At 43.7% G+C, this 16,510-nt stretch overlaps 1 protein-coding gene across 2 annotated transcripts in view; it reads left to right on the forward strand.

Moving 5' to 3' along the window:
* Positions 1–4,822: 4,822 nt before the first annotated feature.
* MAP3K4 (mitogen-activated protein kinase kinase kinase 4) overlaps positions 4,823–16,510 on the forward strand; it is a 222,110-nt gene continuing 210,422 nt past the window's right edge. The window contains exon 1 of one of the 2 annotated variants that reach the window (XM_068231736.1): positions 4,823–4,953. In XM_068231736.1, the coding sequence (XP_068087837.1) occupies positions 4,940–4,953 (14 nt within the window). In that variant the 5' untranslated portion in view covers positions 4,823–4,939. Of the gene's footprint in view, positions 5,316–16,510 lie in introns of both variants that reach the window. The other variant, XM_068231739.1, reaches the window with a different exon arrangement.

Below are 16,510 nucleotides of genomic sequence, written 5' to 3' on the forward strand. Positions count from 1 at the left end.
ATGTTCATCCTAAAACAGTGCAGGAACTTAAGAACTTTTGTTCCTATTCTTGGACTACTAAATCCATTAAATACTTAGGTATCCTTCTTACCCCTACAATATCACAATTATACAAAGAAAACTTTGACCCATGGATAAATAAATTGAAACTACAATTAGAATAATTAGCCAAACTTGAATTTTCGTGGCTGGGCAGATCAGCTGCATTTAAAATGATGGTCCTACCAGAACTATTGTATTTATTTAGAAACGTACCAATAAATATCCCTCAAAAATTTTTCATTTCTATCCAAAAATGGATCAATAAATTTGTCTTAATGCATAAGTCCTCAAGGTTCTCTAATAAAATCCTCACTACCCACACGACAGAAATGGGTATGGGAGTACGTGATAAGGAAAAGTACTATAAGGCATCTATTCTGGAGCAATCCAGACCAATGATGATTCAAAACAGTGGGTTACAATTGAACAACTTCAACTCCCTAATAACAACTATATATCCTTTTTAGAATCCAGATTGAACTGGAAAGTTGTACCAAAAATAACAAACCCTATATCAGCTAATACTCTCAGAATCTGGAAAGAAATGGTTAAACTTTTTAATACAGATCCACTAGCGAAAATCAAAAAAGCTCCTATCTTTAATTTGACTATGACCTTGAAAGACTTATCATTAGACAACTGGATAGAAAATTGAATAATTTGGAAGAAGATCGGATGATAAATACAGATATCAGAACTTTTGAAGATTTAGAATCTTCATATAATATCCCCATATCAGACAAACCAAAATATTTCAGAATTACATTTTTTTTTATCAAAATATATTTCCCACCCAATTTCCCTCTCTCCTCAAATAGATAAGCTTCTTGATCCACAGAATTATAAAATGAAGGGTACCTCAGTGTTTTATACAACATCATTAACCTTAAAAAATGAAACTCCCAAATGGTAGTTACGGAAGTGGCAGCGCGAGCACTCCGGTGGTAGCCACGCCTACTACCGGAGTGCTCACGCTGGCCTCCCACGTGTAACGCCGGCACACTGAGCGATACTCCACAATCACAGCCGGGATCCCCTATCAGGCTCATGACAGCCACTGAGTCCCTGGATGGAAGTGATATTCAGCGCGGCTGAGCGATCATCTAGACCCAGTGCACTGCCGGTCAAATAGCAATGTGAGCTGGAGCTCACCATCATAAGCGCAAGTAGCGAGTTCACATTGCAACTAATACAAAGCAATGAAATATGCTCTAGCTTAGGAAGTGACTGTGCCTTCACTGGCTTGATTATGCTCATATATGCAAGCAGCTGTCCTCACCATCCAGTTAAAAAGCATTGGCCTGTAAAGAACCACTTTGAGGATTTGAATTCCGAGCAGCAGTAACAACAAGTGATTGGTTGGATGTTGCACAGTTTATGTGGTGTTCGGTGGTGGTTGAGGACCGATTGATCCAACCTAGTGCGGTGTTTTTTTTTGCATAGGCTGAGGCTGGGCGATTATACCGCACATGTGAGCGGATCAGGTCCCATATAGTAACAGCTAGCACTCCTGGCCAGGTAGTTGTTTTTTAATTGTGTCTGATTTTAAATGTTTGTGATACAACAAGATGCAGCTAAGGTGAATAATAAAATAATTATAAGTGCATGAGACAGCAGAATGAATTATTGTGTAATTATATACAAACTGCCATCACTGCGGAAACTCCGAGAAGGTGGGCATCCCAAACAGATGGGGGGAACAGAGGAGCAGCAACTCGGTAGGCAAGTAATGATGCACTCCACAACCCCCAATTGCACAGTCAGTGAAGAACCTCCCTCATGTGGAGATTAATTTTAAAAAGTTTGCAATGATGGTCAGTTGCTGTCAAGGGGGAGGTGTGTATGCTTCATTTAGGCCAGTCACTTGGGGGGAAAGTGGCTGCACCATAGAGGTACTTGTGGTATGGGGTCAGTTTTAAGGAAAACCTGAGGAGGGGTGAAAAAGTTCAGATTTAGTTACCTGGGGCTTCTTCCAGCCCATCCCCCCCCCCCCCGAATATTAACCACCCTGGCGTTCTATTAAATGCGCCAGGGTGGCGGTGCAGCACAATTATTTTTATTAAATCATGTAGCTAGCCTAGCGCTAGCTACATGATTCCCCCCTCCCTGCGGCGTCCCTCCCACCCTTCCGGCCGCCAGCGATCAACCCCATCCGGAAATCCCGTTCTGAACGGGATTTTCTTTAGGGCTTCCCCCGTCGCCATGGTACGATCATGATGACGTCATCGATCCCGATCAACCCCTGAGCGCTGCCTGGCACTGATCGGCCAGGCTGCGCACAGGGACTCGGAGGGGGCCCTATAAAGTGGCGGGTAGCGGCGCATCGGCGGCGATCAGTGTAAACATGCAGCAAACAAAGTGCTTGCTACGTGTTTTAAAAAAAAATTATCAAAATCGGCCCAGCGGGGCCTGAGCGGCGCCCGCTGGCGGTAATGGACGAGCTGAGCTCGTCATTACCGCCAAGGAGGTTAAGCCCCTAGCTGTGCTTCTGATCCACTACAGTGTGCTGCTTCCCCGTTCCAAGAGATCCAGCTTCCAGCTACCTTGCTTGCGCGATCTTGAAACCGTAAGTATTCTGCACATGTGCAGTTTAAGTCTTTGTGAACTGCCCAAGCACAGAATGCTCCCAGCCACAGAAGTGTGGGCGAGGATTTGAGCGATCTTGTGGCAGGGCAGTGGTACAGTGGAGATCGGGAGAGAAGCAGTTGATATACTGCAAGGGGTGGGGTAGGTTGGGGATGGGCAGAAGAGGCCCCATATAAGTGAATCGGCACACCCCCCCCCCCCCCCCCACCTCAAGTATCCTTTAAGGATTGGTAGACAACATTGCTGAATTTTATGTGCGGGGTAGCTTTTTCTGCATTTCATGTGCGGACTAATGTTTGCTGCATTTCATGTTTGGGGTAATGTTTTCTGCAATTCATATGTGGAGTAACATTTTCAGCATTTCAAGTGTGGGGCAACAATTGCTACATTTCATGTGTGGGGTAACGATTGCTGCAGTGTTGAACAAGGGGACCTTGTAAGCACACATGACACTGAGCAGAGCAGTGCCATCATAGAAAGAGAGTTACTGCTACTTTGCTGAAAATGGTGAATGTGTCACAGTTTGTGTATAAGGAGTGCAGGTGCAGCAAATAGGGGCAGAGTAACGTTTGTTTTGGGGGGAGGGGGCTACTTTATATTACCACAGATATATTTGCACACAAGACAGATTTACATTTAGGCTGGGCCTGCCGTGAAAGGGCCACTAGGGTTGTTTTCCCCCAGTGCTTCCCTGTACATAGGTCAGTGGCGCTGCTGAGGACAGCCATGCAGTGAAGAGGAGGAGCAGTGGAGGGTCAGATGCTATTCTTCAGCGTTGTAGGTTACATTGCACTGCCTGCGTAACTACTGAGATCTCCTGTCATGGCACTTTCAGCCCTGGTACAGCTATGCACCTTACGTCGGTTAGCACCCCCTGCATCTTGGAACACTGTGCTGCTGAGTACACACTAGTACAGGGGTAGGCAACCCGCGGCTCCAGAGCCGCATGCGGCTTTTTCACCTTTGCCGCGGCTCCTAGGCCGTGGCTCAGGTAGTGTGTGTCAGTGGCTGCGGCGCGTGTGTGACGTGTGCTGCCGCTGGCCGGCAGCATATCAGAGAGGCCGCCGGACCGGTGCAGTGCAGGGCTTAGGGCGGCCATTTTCCCGTGGCCCTGCAGTGTAATGCAGGCAGGACGTGACGTCGGGAAGGAAGAGGATCGTGGGAGTTGCGCGCCACAAGGAGGTCGGGAGCGGAGGTCGGGACAGGAGGAGATCGTGACAGGAGGTCTTCTGACTAGGTGAGTAAATGGGTTTTTCTTTTCATATCTGCTGAAGGATTGTGCATATTGGGGTCATATCTGCTAACAATTTGTGCATATTGGGGTCATATCTGCTAACGATTTGTGCATATTGGGGTCATATCTGCTAATGATTTGTGCATATTGGGGTCATATCTGCTAACAATTTGTGCATATTGGGGTCATATCTGCTAACAATTTGTGCATATGGGGGTCATATCTGCTAACGATTTGTGCATATTGGGGTCATATCTGATCCTGTATATAGCATTAAAGAAAGAAACAATATATGCAGTGTTAGATTTGTTTTATAATGGTTTTGCAGCTCCCAGTTTTTTTCTCTTTTCGGAAACGAGTCCAAGTGGCTCTTGCAGACCCCTGCACTAGTACCTGCTGTAACCTGGCACTCTATAATTAGCACGTGCTGCAACTAGGCACCCTTTTAGCATCCGTTGTCATCTGGCACCCTATGCTTGCTTAGTATCCACTGTGACCTGGCATCCTATGCTTGGCACCTGCTGTAACCTGGCATCCTATGCTTAGCACCTGCTGTGACCTGGCACCCTATGTAGGAACCTGGCATCCTGCACCTGCTACAACTTGGCACCCTATACTTAGCACCCGAGATGTGGTGGGCAGTCTTTTGCAAAAACATGTTAGTGCTAAAAGTGTCCCCTTTTTCACTTTATAAGCAACCAAAACTATACTAGACCCAGGATTCTGTGCAATGTCTGCAAGCAAACACATCCTTGCAAACTCCAGCGCTCTTTTCTGCATTACAGGGCAGGGTAATTTGAAGTGCCAATTTTTGGCGCAGATATGTACACTGAGGCCAGGCCAGGACGATTGGCGCCATACTGCATGCACTGACATCGGGAAACACTGGAGGGCAACACGTCTCCGTGAGTGCGTGCTGCAGGCTTCAGCGTCCCCGGGTGTGCTCTGCCTGCCTGACGCTGTGACTCATACGCCGCACGGGCCTCTGCGGAGGAAGGTCCATGTGCAGAGAGCTGAGGCCTATCATGGTGACACCTTATACAACGCTGCCGTCATCCTTGTTATCTACGGAATGTAATGCGTGTTATCAAGTAAGAATTGGTCAGTCTCTGCCCTCCTCCACCTACAAGCCAACAGAAGCGTGCCTCCCCCCCGCAGCTGCACAATAGTGATCCTATAGCGCTGAGCGGGCTGAGCGCCTGCGCGGGAGGATCCGGCTCCCTTCCTGGCAAATAGTGAGCCAATTGGTACTTGTCGCTTGCATCTTGTAATCACAGGGGACAAGAGGAGAAAATAGATCCGATTCAGGCCACACAGCTGCACCAAAACTTTCCTCTGGAAGCCGCTGCTGCTATCGATATCTGGCATCATGCGTGTGGAATGGAGCTGCAGTGAGCCACCCAGTGTGCTTTAATTAAGAGATCTGGGCTATATATATTTTATTTCCTATGAGGTATGTGATTTTGCAAATAAATGTGACTTCCTGAATGATCAGCGGCGCCATAGTGTCTTGTAGTGCAGCCTGTGTCCCCGAAGACAGAGCGGGCGTCCTATATCACTGGCTGGCGGCCCTGGGGACACCCCCACCCCTGCTGTACTGATCGGGGGAGATTTATGGCTCTGCCTGCAGAGATTCTAGCTTTGGTTTGCACGGTGATCTGCTTCTCCAATGCACACTGATGATCTGCTTCTCCAATGCACACTGATGATCTGCTTCTCCAATGCACACTGATGATCTGCTCCTGCATAGGACTGGGGAATCTTAACTTTTCAGGGCTGCTGCAGTCTGCCAGCTGATAATATAGTTTGGATTGATACAGTCCTTTGCAGATCATTCAGGGCTGTCAGGCTACAATGACCTGTAGCATGTAAGCAGTTTATGCATTGTGCAGTCCATGCTTTTGTTTTGTTTTTTTTCCCCACTTCTGTATACAGTACATTGGCTTCCATTCTCTATGATTTACCACATTCGGTAACAAAATGTTGGAAAATGACAGTATGAAGGTTGACCATGTTCACATTCACTGTTTTCCATTTTAAATTACTGTTTGCGGAAAAAGTGCAGTAATGAAGTGATAAAAGTGTGGTAATATGTCAGAAAATCACAATTTTAGACAAATTCTGCAAAAATGTAATTCATAATAAAGTTTATTTTTTATTATTCTTTAATCATCTGCAAGTACCTGGTGCTATTTTATCACTTCACCTCCATTTACATGTGCCTTTTCAGCGATGTTTGCTGGACTTTGGAACTTTTCCATAGAAAAAAATATTTACGCACTTTTTCTGCATTTTTAATGAAAATCTGTAAAAAAATTTTTATCACTACTACCATGTTACCGCACAATTTTACCAACCATTACTTTTTCGTGATTATGGTCATTAAATGCAACTGCAGCGTTACTTTTTGTGTGCATTTTTTTATTTTATAGGATGTAAGCGTTTTAGTATAATGGTACTTACTGTGTTTGGTGCGTTCATGTCACAGGTTAGATATTCATATTTTATTCAAGTGTCAGCCCACATATACTTCTTTAGTTATATGTAACAACATAAGGCAATATGCAAAATTAATTAACCCATCGCTGTTAATGGTATCCTCACTTGTCTAAGCTGAGAGCCCAGTTTCAGACATATGTGAACCAAATAGGAAAGGGTTGAAAACCTCATTTTCAGCTGGTGTTTCCCTAGTAGGAACAGTCATTCTAACTGCCTTTTTAGGGATTGTCATAGGGATGCAAATAATTCTGACTTAAAGAGAATCTGTACTCTAAAATTTTTACAGCAAAAAGCATACCATTCTATTTATTATGTTCTCCTGGGTCCCTCTGTGCTGTTTCTGCCACTCTCTGCTGCAAACCTGGCTTGTAATTGCCAGTTTTAGGCAGTGTTTACAAACAAACTAACCAGCTTGTGATAGGCTCACATAAGCAGAGTGTGTGAGTCATACAGAGCCTGCAGGGGGCCTGGAGGGTGTGTGTATAGCTTCTACCAATCACAAGCAGCCCTGCACATTCCACACCTTCCAGCCTTAGCCCGACTGTGCCGACAGAAGAAAACAGATTAGATCATATAACAGAGATAACACAGCCACTATGCAATTAGGAAAAGCTGCAGTAAGCCAGAGCACATTAGAACAGGCAAAGGAACTTATAGGATAGAAGAACTAAGGCTGAAAATTTTGTTACAGAGTCTCTTTAATGTATGTTTATGCAAAGCTTGGAAAAGGACCAGGCAAATTCCCTCTGCATCAACTCAGAAGTATTTGCGTCTCAATGACCATCCCTATCGGAGCAGTGCTTTTCAGCGCTGCTAGATTTGGGCGCAGCCAGCACCGCCATAGACTGTAATGGGAATCAGTCTATAGCGGCGCTCAGTGAGTAACGTTGGCTCCGTCAGAAAACGGAGCTGAAGTTGCTTAAAAAAACAATAATTCGGCTTCCAGCAATTCCCCCACTATCCATGGTGGCCTGGAGGGAGAATAGTAATTAAAACGGCCCGGACTTGTGCAGAAGCAGGATCAACCATATACCGCTGTATCCTGCGCCCAAGTCTACCGGCGCCGATTTCAAATGTACTCATCCCTATTGCTTGTTAGGAAGTGAAGGTTAATCTATTCATCTGTGACACAGAAAGCATTACAAAAGTACTGAGCAGTTACATCCTGTAGTAGAATGTAGAAGTGTTACTACGCTCTGCCAGGTTTCTATTGCATCCCGTGGACTGCAAGGGCTTGCATTCGTGTAGGAGATATTGCTGGAACAGGAAGTGTATCAGAATCACTTTGATGGAGAGACAGTTGTAAAAAATGATATAAATCAATTGATACACAGGTAGTAAGATTGAAAGAAAACATTATCCTGACTAGTAAAAAAATAAAATAAAAAATAAAATAAAAAATCTAGGAATGTTTGTAAAGATGAGCTGTGCTAACCTATACAGGTAAATACGTCAAACGATGCTTGAGATTGTCAAACATGGCCTTTCATAAAGGGGTGTGGGTATTGAAAATGTTCTGAAACATTGTTCTAATCCTTCCCTCTGTATATAAAAGTAAGGAAAAGAGTTTTGACTGGAGTTGAGCAATATAAATTGCAATCCGAAAAATTGCATGAAAAAGCAAACAAAAACGGAAAATCAAACAGGAAAATAAATTAAAGGTCAAAACCCCGGAGATGGTAAAAAGCAGAATTCACATTCAGTGTTCTCCACAGAATGACTTACCAGCTTCGTGACATGAAAAAGTGGCCGGGTAGGCCGCGACGGGAGAATGCAGGGCCGGCGCTTCTCTGCTTACTGCACAGGAGGAGGATGAGGAGCTGAGCCAATGACAGCTGGCTGCTCATCAAAATTAGCCATATGGGGCTCTATTCACAATGAGTTACCGCATGAGTTAAATTAGGTAGTGATAAACACCGACCAAAATATCTCCATTTTGAAATTCACAATTTTTTTTTCTCCCTAAATTACCTCATGCGGTAAAAGTGCAAAATTTATCTCCAATTTGAGGTTCTCAATTGAAAAGTTGGTGTTAATTAAGAATTTTTTTTTATCACCTACAAATGGTAGGTGATAATTATCACTTCTCTGCTTTTGGCCTTCAGGATAGAGCCTTTTGAGCTTTCTTTGCTCGAGTTTATGTCAATTTTACATAGAAGGCAGAAAAGACGAGAGTGTCTAATCTCAAGGCGCACTTTCAGACCTCGTACAGTCTTTTAGATGGTTTTATAGATGCCGAGGAGGAAATTCATCTCTGCTCTAAAAGATAAGCAACAGCATAATAACCTTTAAAGAAAAAAATGTTTTTGTTACAGCTGATACAAATCTAACAAAAAAATCTCCAGTGTATGTACTGCCTGCTTTTATGGAAGCAGACATAGGGTTAACTTTCCGTGTTTACACATTAGCTGCTCTGCTGAGGCAGCCAGCTGGCACAGCTGAGAGCTCAAATTACAGTTGCGATTATTCACAGATGAGGGGGAATTAGACAGGCTAAATTATATACATACGGGGTGCATTTATATATGTTTTCATTCTGTCCTGCGCAAGACTTGCGGTCCCACTTTAAATGTGACAGGCTTTCCTGGGTCGTCTGTGTAATGGGTGGCAAGCATATGGGCTGCCCTACAGTGGTCAAAAAAGCTTTATTTCCGTACATATTACTGACAGTTTTATCACCTGTTTAATCACCTGTTTTACCGCACTTTTATCAAACATTTATCACACTTGGTACATTTTTAGTGAATACTCCCTATTTTCACTATTTTTAGTGAATTATCACTGGAGGTAATTTTTCACCCTAAAGAGTTACCGCACATGGTTTTATGAATAGAGCCCATGCTCTCCAAAATTAGCCAGGTGGAGCACCCAGCTAAAAGAGGCGGGGGAGAACACGTTGACATTGATAAGTGTGAACACTGCCTTGGGCGGGGTTCTTACCTTAACCACTTTACCCCCGCGCGTACGTATTTCTCCGCCCCTTTTTCCATCCTTTAAAAACCAGGGACGGTGAAACACGTACTTTCCGCGTTCCCGACGCTGCCCGCGCTCCCGCTCGTAAACACGCCGCCCGCCGCTAGTAAACACGCCGCCGCCCGCTCGCCCAGAGATCAATGAACGGGAAAATCCATTCCCGTTCGTTGATCTAAGCCCCGCAATGATCAGCTGCTCTCCTATGGGCAGCGCGATCATTGTGAGAAAAAACTCACGTGTCCAGCCTCCTTATTCTTCCTCCAAGCTTCCGGAAGGAAGCTTGGAGGTCGCATTAAAACAAAAAGTTACTGTGGCCATCTTGTGGCCAAATAGTAAACTACACCCTACACATTTTTCACATACAAATAAATGACTTTTACACACAAAATTAACTCATTACCTCCCACACTCCCCATTTTTTTTTTTTTTTGTAATTAAAAAAAATTAAATTTACAATTAAAAAAAATACATAAATAGTTACCTTAGGGACTGAACTTTTTAAATATTTATGTCAAGAGGGTATAACACTGTTACTTTATAAACTAAAGGCTTGTAATTAGGGATGGACGCAAAACTGAAAAAAATGCACCTTTATTTCCAAATAAAATATTGGCGCCAAACATTGTGATAGGGACATAATTTAAATGGTTTTATAACCGGGACAAAAGGGCAAATACGTTTCATGGGTTTTAATTACAGTAGCATGCATTATTTAAAAACTATAATGGCCGAAAACTGAAAAATAATTATTTTTTTCCCCACATTTTTCCTATTTTCGCATTAAAACACATTTAGAAAAAAATAATTCTTGGCATAATGTCCCACCTAAAGAAAGCCTAATTGGTGGCGAAAAAAACAAGATATAGTTCATTTCATTGCGATAAGTAATAATAAAGTTATAGACGAATGAATGGAAGGAGCGCTGAAAGGTGAAAATTGCTCTGGTGCTCAGGGGGTAAAACCCCTCAGTGGTGAAGTGGTTAAAGAGAATCTGTATTGTTAAAATCGCTCAAAAGTAAACATACCAGTGCATTAGGGGACATCTCCTATTACCCTCTGTCACAATTTCGCCGCTCCTCGCCGCATTAAAAGTGGTTAAAAACAGTTTTAAAAAGTTTGTTTGTAAACAAACAAAATGGCCACCAAAACAGGAAGTAGGTTGATGTACAGTATGTCCACACATAGAAAATACATCCATACACAAGCAGGCTGTATACAGCCTTCCTTTTGAATCTCAAGAGATCATTTGTGTGTTTCTTTCCCCCATGCACTGAAGTTTCAGGCTGCTCTTTTCTTCCTGCAAACAGCTTTGCCCTTGTTTGTAATTCCTCAGTATGTGAAAGCCCAGCCAGCTCAGAGGACGATTTATCCAGCTTGTAAAAGATAAGAGAGAGAAGAGAGAAGCTGCTCTAATCCTAAATAACACACAGGCAGTCTGCATAAAGGGGAGTTCATAGCAGAACCACAACACTGAAGAACTTGGCAGCCTTCCAGACACAGGCCGACAAGTCTGACAGGGGATAGATACATTGATTTATTACAGAGACTGTGTTAGTAGAAAGTGCTGCAGTTAGCCAGAACACATTAGAATAGCTTTTGGAACTTGTAGGATGATAAAAATCAGGATGCAATTTTTGTTACGGAGTCTCTTTAACTAGATCTCCAATGGCCAGAAGTATTGAAGTGTCTACTTCGATGGTCAGTTTTGGTCCAGATAAACCCTGGAGCAAATGAGTTTCCATCATAGGCTTCGACGGGAGATGCATCTGCTGTCCGGAACATATTGTGCAGGCTCCCATTTGTGGACCAACAAGTAAGCGGAGAGCACTTCTGTGCAGTCCGCGATAGTCCCAGCAGGCAGATGCGTTTCTCCATATAGCCTATGGGGTAACGCATCTGCTCCAGGCTGCAGCTGGACCATCGGAGTGGACATTACTTTGTTAGCTCTTTTTAGTCTGGCACAAGTGGAAACTGAGCAGTGTTCTCCCCAGGCTCTTTTAGCCGGGTGCTCCACCCGGCTAGTTTTGGTGACCACCCGGCTGTCATCGGCTCACCTCCTGCTATGCTGTAAGCAGAGTTGCTCACAGAAGCACCGGCCCTGCATTCTCATCTCGCCCCACCCGGCTACTTTTTCATGCCACCCGGCTGGAAAAATTTTCTGGGGAGAACACTGTTGAGCCTAAGGCCACATACACACATCAGACCATAGTCTTTTGAAAATGAAAGATCACAGACCAATCTTGCCACCCTTCATGTAGTATGAGAGCCATACCTTCACAGTCTTTTCTATGGAGCTGAACTCTCCATCAGAAAAAAATCTTTGCAGGATGCTGCACACACAGATGCTGTACAGACACAAAAGATCAGTATCTGCCAAAGATCCGTTCCCGCCAAAGATCCGTTCCTGCAAATTGCATTCATAGTCTATGAGATCTGCAGATCCTCATACACACCTTGTTTAACTGACATTCATCTGCAGATCAGACAATCATCTGCAGATCTGGAAATCCATCTGATCTGCAGAGATCATAGACTATGAATGTATTTTGCTGGAACGGATCTTTGGCAGATACTGATCTTTTGAATGTGTACAGCATCTTTGTGTGCAGCATCTTGCAAAGATTTCTGTCTGATGGGGAGTGCAGCTCCATAGAATAGACTGTGTAGAGTATGGCTCTCATACTACATGGAAGGGGTAAAATTGGTCTGTGATCTTTCATTTTCCAAAGACTATGGTCTGATGTGTGTATGAGCCTTAAGGGTGCATACACACATCAGACCATAGTCTTTGGAAAATGAAAGATCACAGACCAATTTTACCCCCTGCCATGTAGTATGAGAGCCATACCTACAGTCTATTCTATTGAGCGGAACTCCCCATCAGATAGAAATCTCTGCAAGATGCTGCACACAAAGATGCTGTACACATTCAAAAGATCAGTATCTGCAAAAGAACCGTTCCTGCAAAATGCATTCATAGCCTATGATATCTGCAGATCCTCATACCGGAGCAGTGCTTTTCAGCGCTGCTAGATTTGGGCGCAGCCGGCGCCTCCATAGACTACAATAGGAATCACTCCTATTGCAGCGCTCAGTGAGTAACGTCGGAGCCATCAGCAGACGGAGCCGAGGTTGCTTAAAGAGAACCAGAGATGAAGCACCCTCATGTATTTTACCTTATAAATCAGTGGGAACATGACAGTAAACACCTAATCTGCTCTTTGTTTCATTGTTCTCTGTGTAATCTGACTGTAATCACCTCTGATAAGAATCCCGACTAAGCAGTCGGTCTAGCTTTGCTACAGAATGATTATAGCTGAGACTGTGGTCTTTGGTGTCTTTTCAAGTCCAAGCCTGCCCCCTGCTGGCTGTGCTCAGGAATCATTATAGCTGAGTCATTATAGCAAAGCCAGACTCAATGCACACTCCAGGATTCTTATCTCAGCTAGATAACAGACACTTTTAGCAGTGAGGATGAAACAGGGAGCAGGGCAGACGTTTTCTCTAATGTTCCCACTGATTTCTATGGTAAAATACATGAGGGTGCTTCGTCTCTGGTTCACTTTAAAAACACAATAATTCGGCCTCCAGCAATCGCTGGAAGCCGAATTATTTCATTCCCCCACTATCCATGTCGGCCTGGAGGGGGAATAGTAATTAAATCGGCCCGGACTTGTGCAGAAGCAGGATCAGCCATATACCGCTGTATCCTGCGCCCAAGTCTACCGGCGCCGATTTTCAAATGTACTCCCTCATACACCCCTTGTTTAACTGACTTTTACCCATACCTTGGCCCATATGCAGTTCACCTTTTCTCCTGAGTTGTCTCTTGGGAGATAATTTTTCATCGTCTTTTTAAAATTACTTGTCAGCACTTTGCGGTCGAAAAAGTGCCAAAAAGTAGGTGAAAAAGTCTTGTTTGTTTGGTTTTCTTTGTTTGTTTTTTTTTTAGTTTGGGGTGAACATATCACCTAGGAAAAAATTCAGGAGAAAATGTGAATTGCGTATGGGCCCTTGTCAATAAAATGCCCTTTAAACCACCAGCATAATTCTAATGGTACTTTTTCACCTCCTTTTCTAAAATGCTGAAAAAATTATTTTAAAGAAAAGATGGAAAAACTTAGGAGAAAAAGTTAATTGTATAATGGCTTAAGGCTGCTTATACAATGGGACGTTACAGGCGCACTTTAGAGCAGCCTGTAACGCAGCCCAACTCACAGTAATGAAAAATCAATAAGCTGTTCACAGTGCCCACGTTGCGTTACAGTATAACGCTGCACGTTCAATGAAAGTGCAGCATGCTGTGCGTTTTATGCGGTTTTAGCCACATTAGACTGTTTGCACATGCTCAGTAATGTGTAGTGTAAGTAGCCACATGGCTAATTAACCACTTTACCCCCAGCGGTACGAATTTCTCCGTCCCTTTTTCCACCCTGTTAACACCAAGGGACGGAGAAATCTGTACCTGACGCCGCTGTCTGCGTTCCCGCTCGCTCGTCCACGCGCCCCCGGTCTCGTGCACGCCCCCGCTCTCATGCACGCCGCCGCCCGCTCGCCCGGTGATCAATTAACGGGAAAAACTTTTCCTGTTCGTTGTTCTCTGCCCCACGCAATGATCAGCTGCTTCTACGAGAAGCAGCGATCATTGTGAGAAAAAAACAGTTTCCCAGCCTCCTAACCCTTCCTGCAAGCGTACTTCCTGTACGCTTGCAGGTCGCATAAACAAAAAGTTACTGTGGCCATCTTGTGGCCAAATAGTAAAACTACACCCTAAAGCATTTTTTATATACAAATACATTACTTTTACACTAAAAATTAACTCATTACCTCCTACACTCCTCAATTTTTTTTATTTTTTTTTGTAATTAAAAAAATAAAAAAATTTACAATTTAAAAAAAAATACATAAATAGTTACCTTAGGGACTGAACTTTTTAAATATTTATGTCAAGAGGGTATAACCCTGTTACTTTATAAACTATGGGCTTGTAATTAGGGATGGACGCAAAACTGAAAAAAATGCACCTTTATTTCCAAATAAAATATTGGCGCCAAACATTGTGATAGGGACATAATTTAAACGATTTTTATAACCGGGACAAAAGGGCAAATACATTCCATGGGTTTTAATTACAGCAGCATGCATTATTTAAAAACTATAAAGGCCGAAAACTGAAAGATAATACATTTTTTTCCCCACATTTTTCCTATTTCCCCATTAAAACACATTTAGAATAAAATAATTAGCATAATATCCCACCTTAAGAAAGCGAAAAGAACAATATATAGTTCATTTCATTGTGATAAGTAATTATAAAGTTATAGACGAATGAATGGAAGGAGCGCTGAAAGGTGAAAATTGCTCTGGTGCTCAAGGGGTAAAAGCCCTCAGTTGTGAAGTGGTTAATATTCACTGCACTGTGCGGAAGTCACTGGCGGGACCATGTGATGTGGAGTGTTCCGATCCCGTGGTCTCCAGTCGCATGCGCTGTTTTCGTCCGATAGTATGCATCAAAATGTACGCATCAAGAGACACATAACGCGGCTCTATATAATGTCCAACTTCAAAGCTCACGTGTTACGTTAGGGGCACGTTATGCGACCTTAACGTCACATCTAACGCAACGTCTTAGTGGTAAAGAGGCTTAAAAGGTCCTCTGAGAGAGTGTTTCCCAGAGAGCGGATGCCAGCAGGGATGCAGAATGGACCCATGCTTTTCCTGACCTGCATGATTTATTCCGTATAGCATTGCAGTTTATTAGATAGAATAGCACGCATCTGTTCCCAAGACAGTAAACACTGCAGTGGACCACTGGAGTGATTCAGCATATCTACTATTCCGCCTGGTTTTATCATGGTATGAACTGAGCATTAAATAACTATGCACATTAAATATTATATTTCTGTAGCATATTGATTGGTTAAATTTAACCACGCAAGACCTTTTTATCTGCAGTGGGGGATGGTATTTGCATAATTGGAAATAAACCACTTACAACTCTGCAGATGACATTGCTCATGTCAATAACCAATGACCAGGTTCATATTTTTTTTCTCATCTTTATTGAGTTTTTTTTGCAGCCATAAAACTCTCTTGTACCTCATCTTTCCTTAGGACAGATCTGTGGGAGGGAGAGCGCACTCAGGGACTCTGGTGTGTGAAGGGGAGCTGGCACAGGAATAATCTCACCTGATCTGATGGCTGGCAGTCCAGTATAGGAGAGGCCAGCAAAGAAGGCATGCATTCCACTAGCTGGGGGCCAGGCTTGCTGTGGCAAGTTGTCCGTCACCTCAAGGTGGTGGTAGGCACCGGGGTAGCTGGCTGTTCTGCATATAGCAACCCGCTGCCGTGTGCTATCACTGCGATAGGCAGATGCTCCTTTCCTCAGGCATGAGCTCCTGAAACGTTGATCTTGTTAAGCCTGTTATCACTCAATAAAGCAAATTATTTTTATGCGGTGGATGCCGTCTAGTTGAGTTTACTTCATGCGTATTCCTCTTTTGTTCTCCCCCGGCTTAACTACCTGTGAGCTGCATAGTGCAGTCATTCAGAGTAGGAAGACTGTTTGGTGCACCATAGCTGATCTTTACAGCATACCATTCTGAGGACACTGCTCACCCGCCCGTCGGTGCATCTGCCTATCGCAGTGATAGCACGCGACAGCGGGTTGCTATATGTAGAACGGTCAGCTACCCCAGTGCCTATCACCACCTTGACGAGACGGACAACTTGCCACAACAAGCCTGGTCCCCGGCTAGTGGGACGCGTGCCTTCTTTGCTGGCCTCTCCTATATTGGACTGCCAGCCATCTGATCAGGAATTTATTTATTTTTTTGCTGCATCAAGGCTTTTCGGGCTCCTCCCCCTCACTAGCCTTCAACTTCCAAAACCCAACTGCCATTTTTCCTCTGCACATAATGTCCGCAGCTTTTCTCTCTCCTCTTTCCTGCTCATGGGCTCCTTCACAACAGCACTTTTCACAAACAGTAAATATCAGCATGCATGCACCCATCATCACTAGCCTCACTGACAGGCATAAGTATTGCAGCTGTTACAGTCAAAGTATTGAAAAAAAGCAGGCATTCTATAGAGAACCGAGTATTCTACACTTTGCCTGAACGACTTCAGGCGTTCTATAGAATGTCTAGGCAAAGTACGTAACGAAACAGACATCTC

The sequence above is a fragment of the Hyperolius riggenbachi genome, chromosome 4 (assembly GCF_040937935.1).
Source record: "Hyperolius riggenbachi isolate aHypRig1 chromosome 4, aHypRig1.pri, whole genome shotgun sequence".
NCBI classification, from domain to species: domain Eukaryota; kingdom Metazoa; phylum Chordata; class Amphibia; order Anura; family Hyperoliidae; genus Hyperolius; species Hyperolius riggenbachi.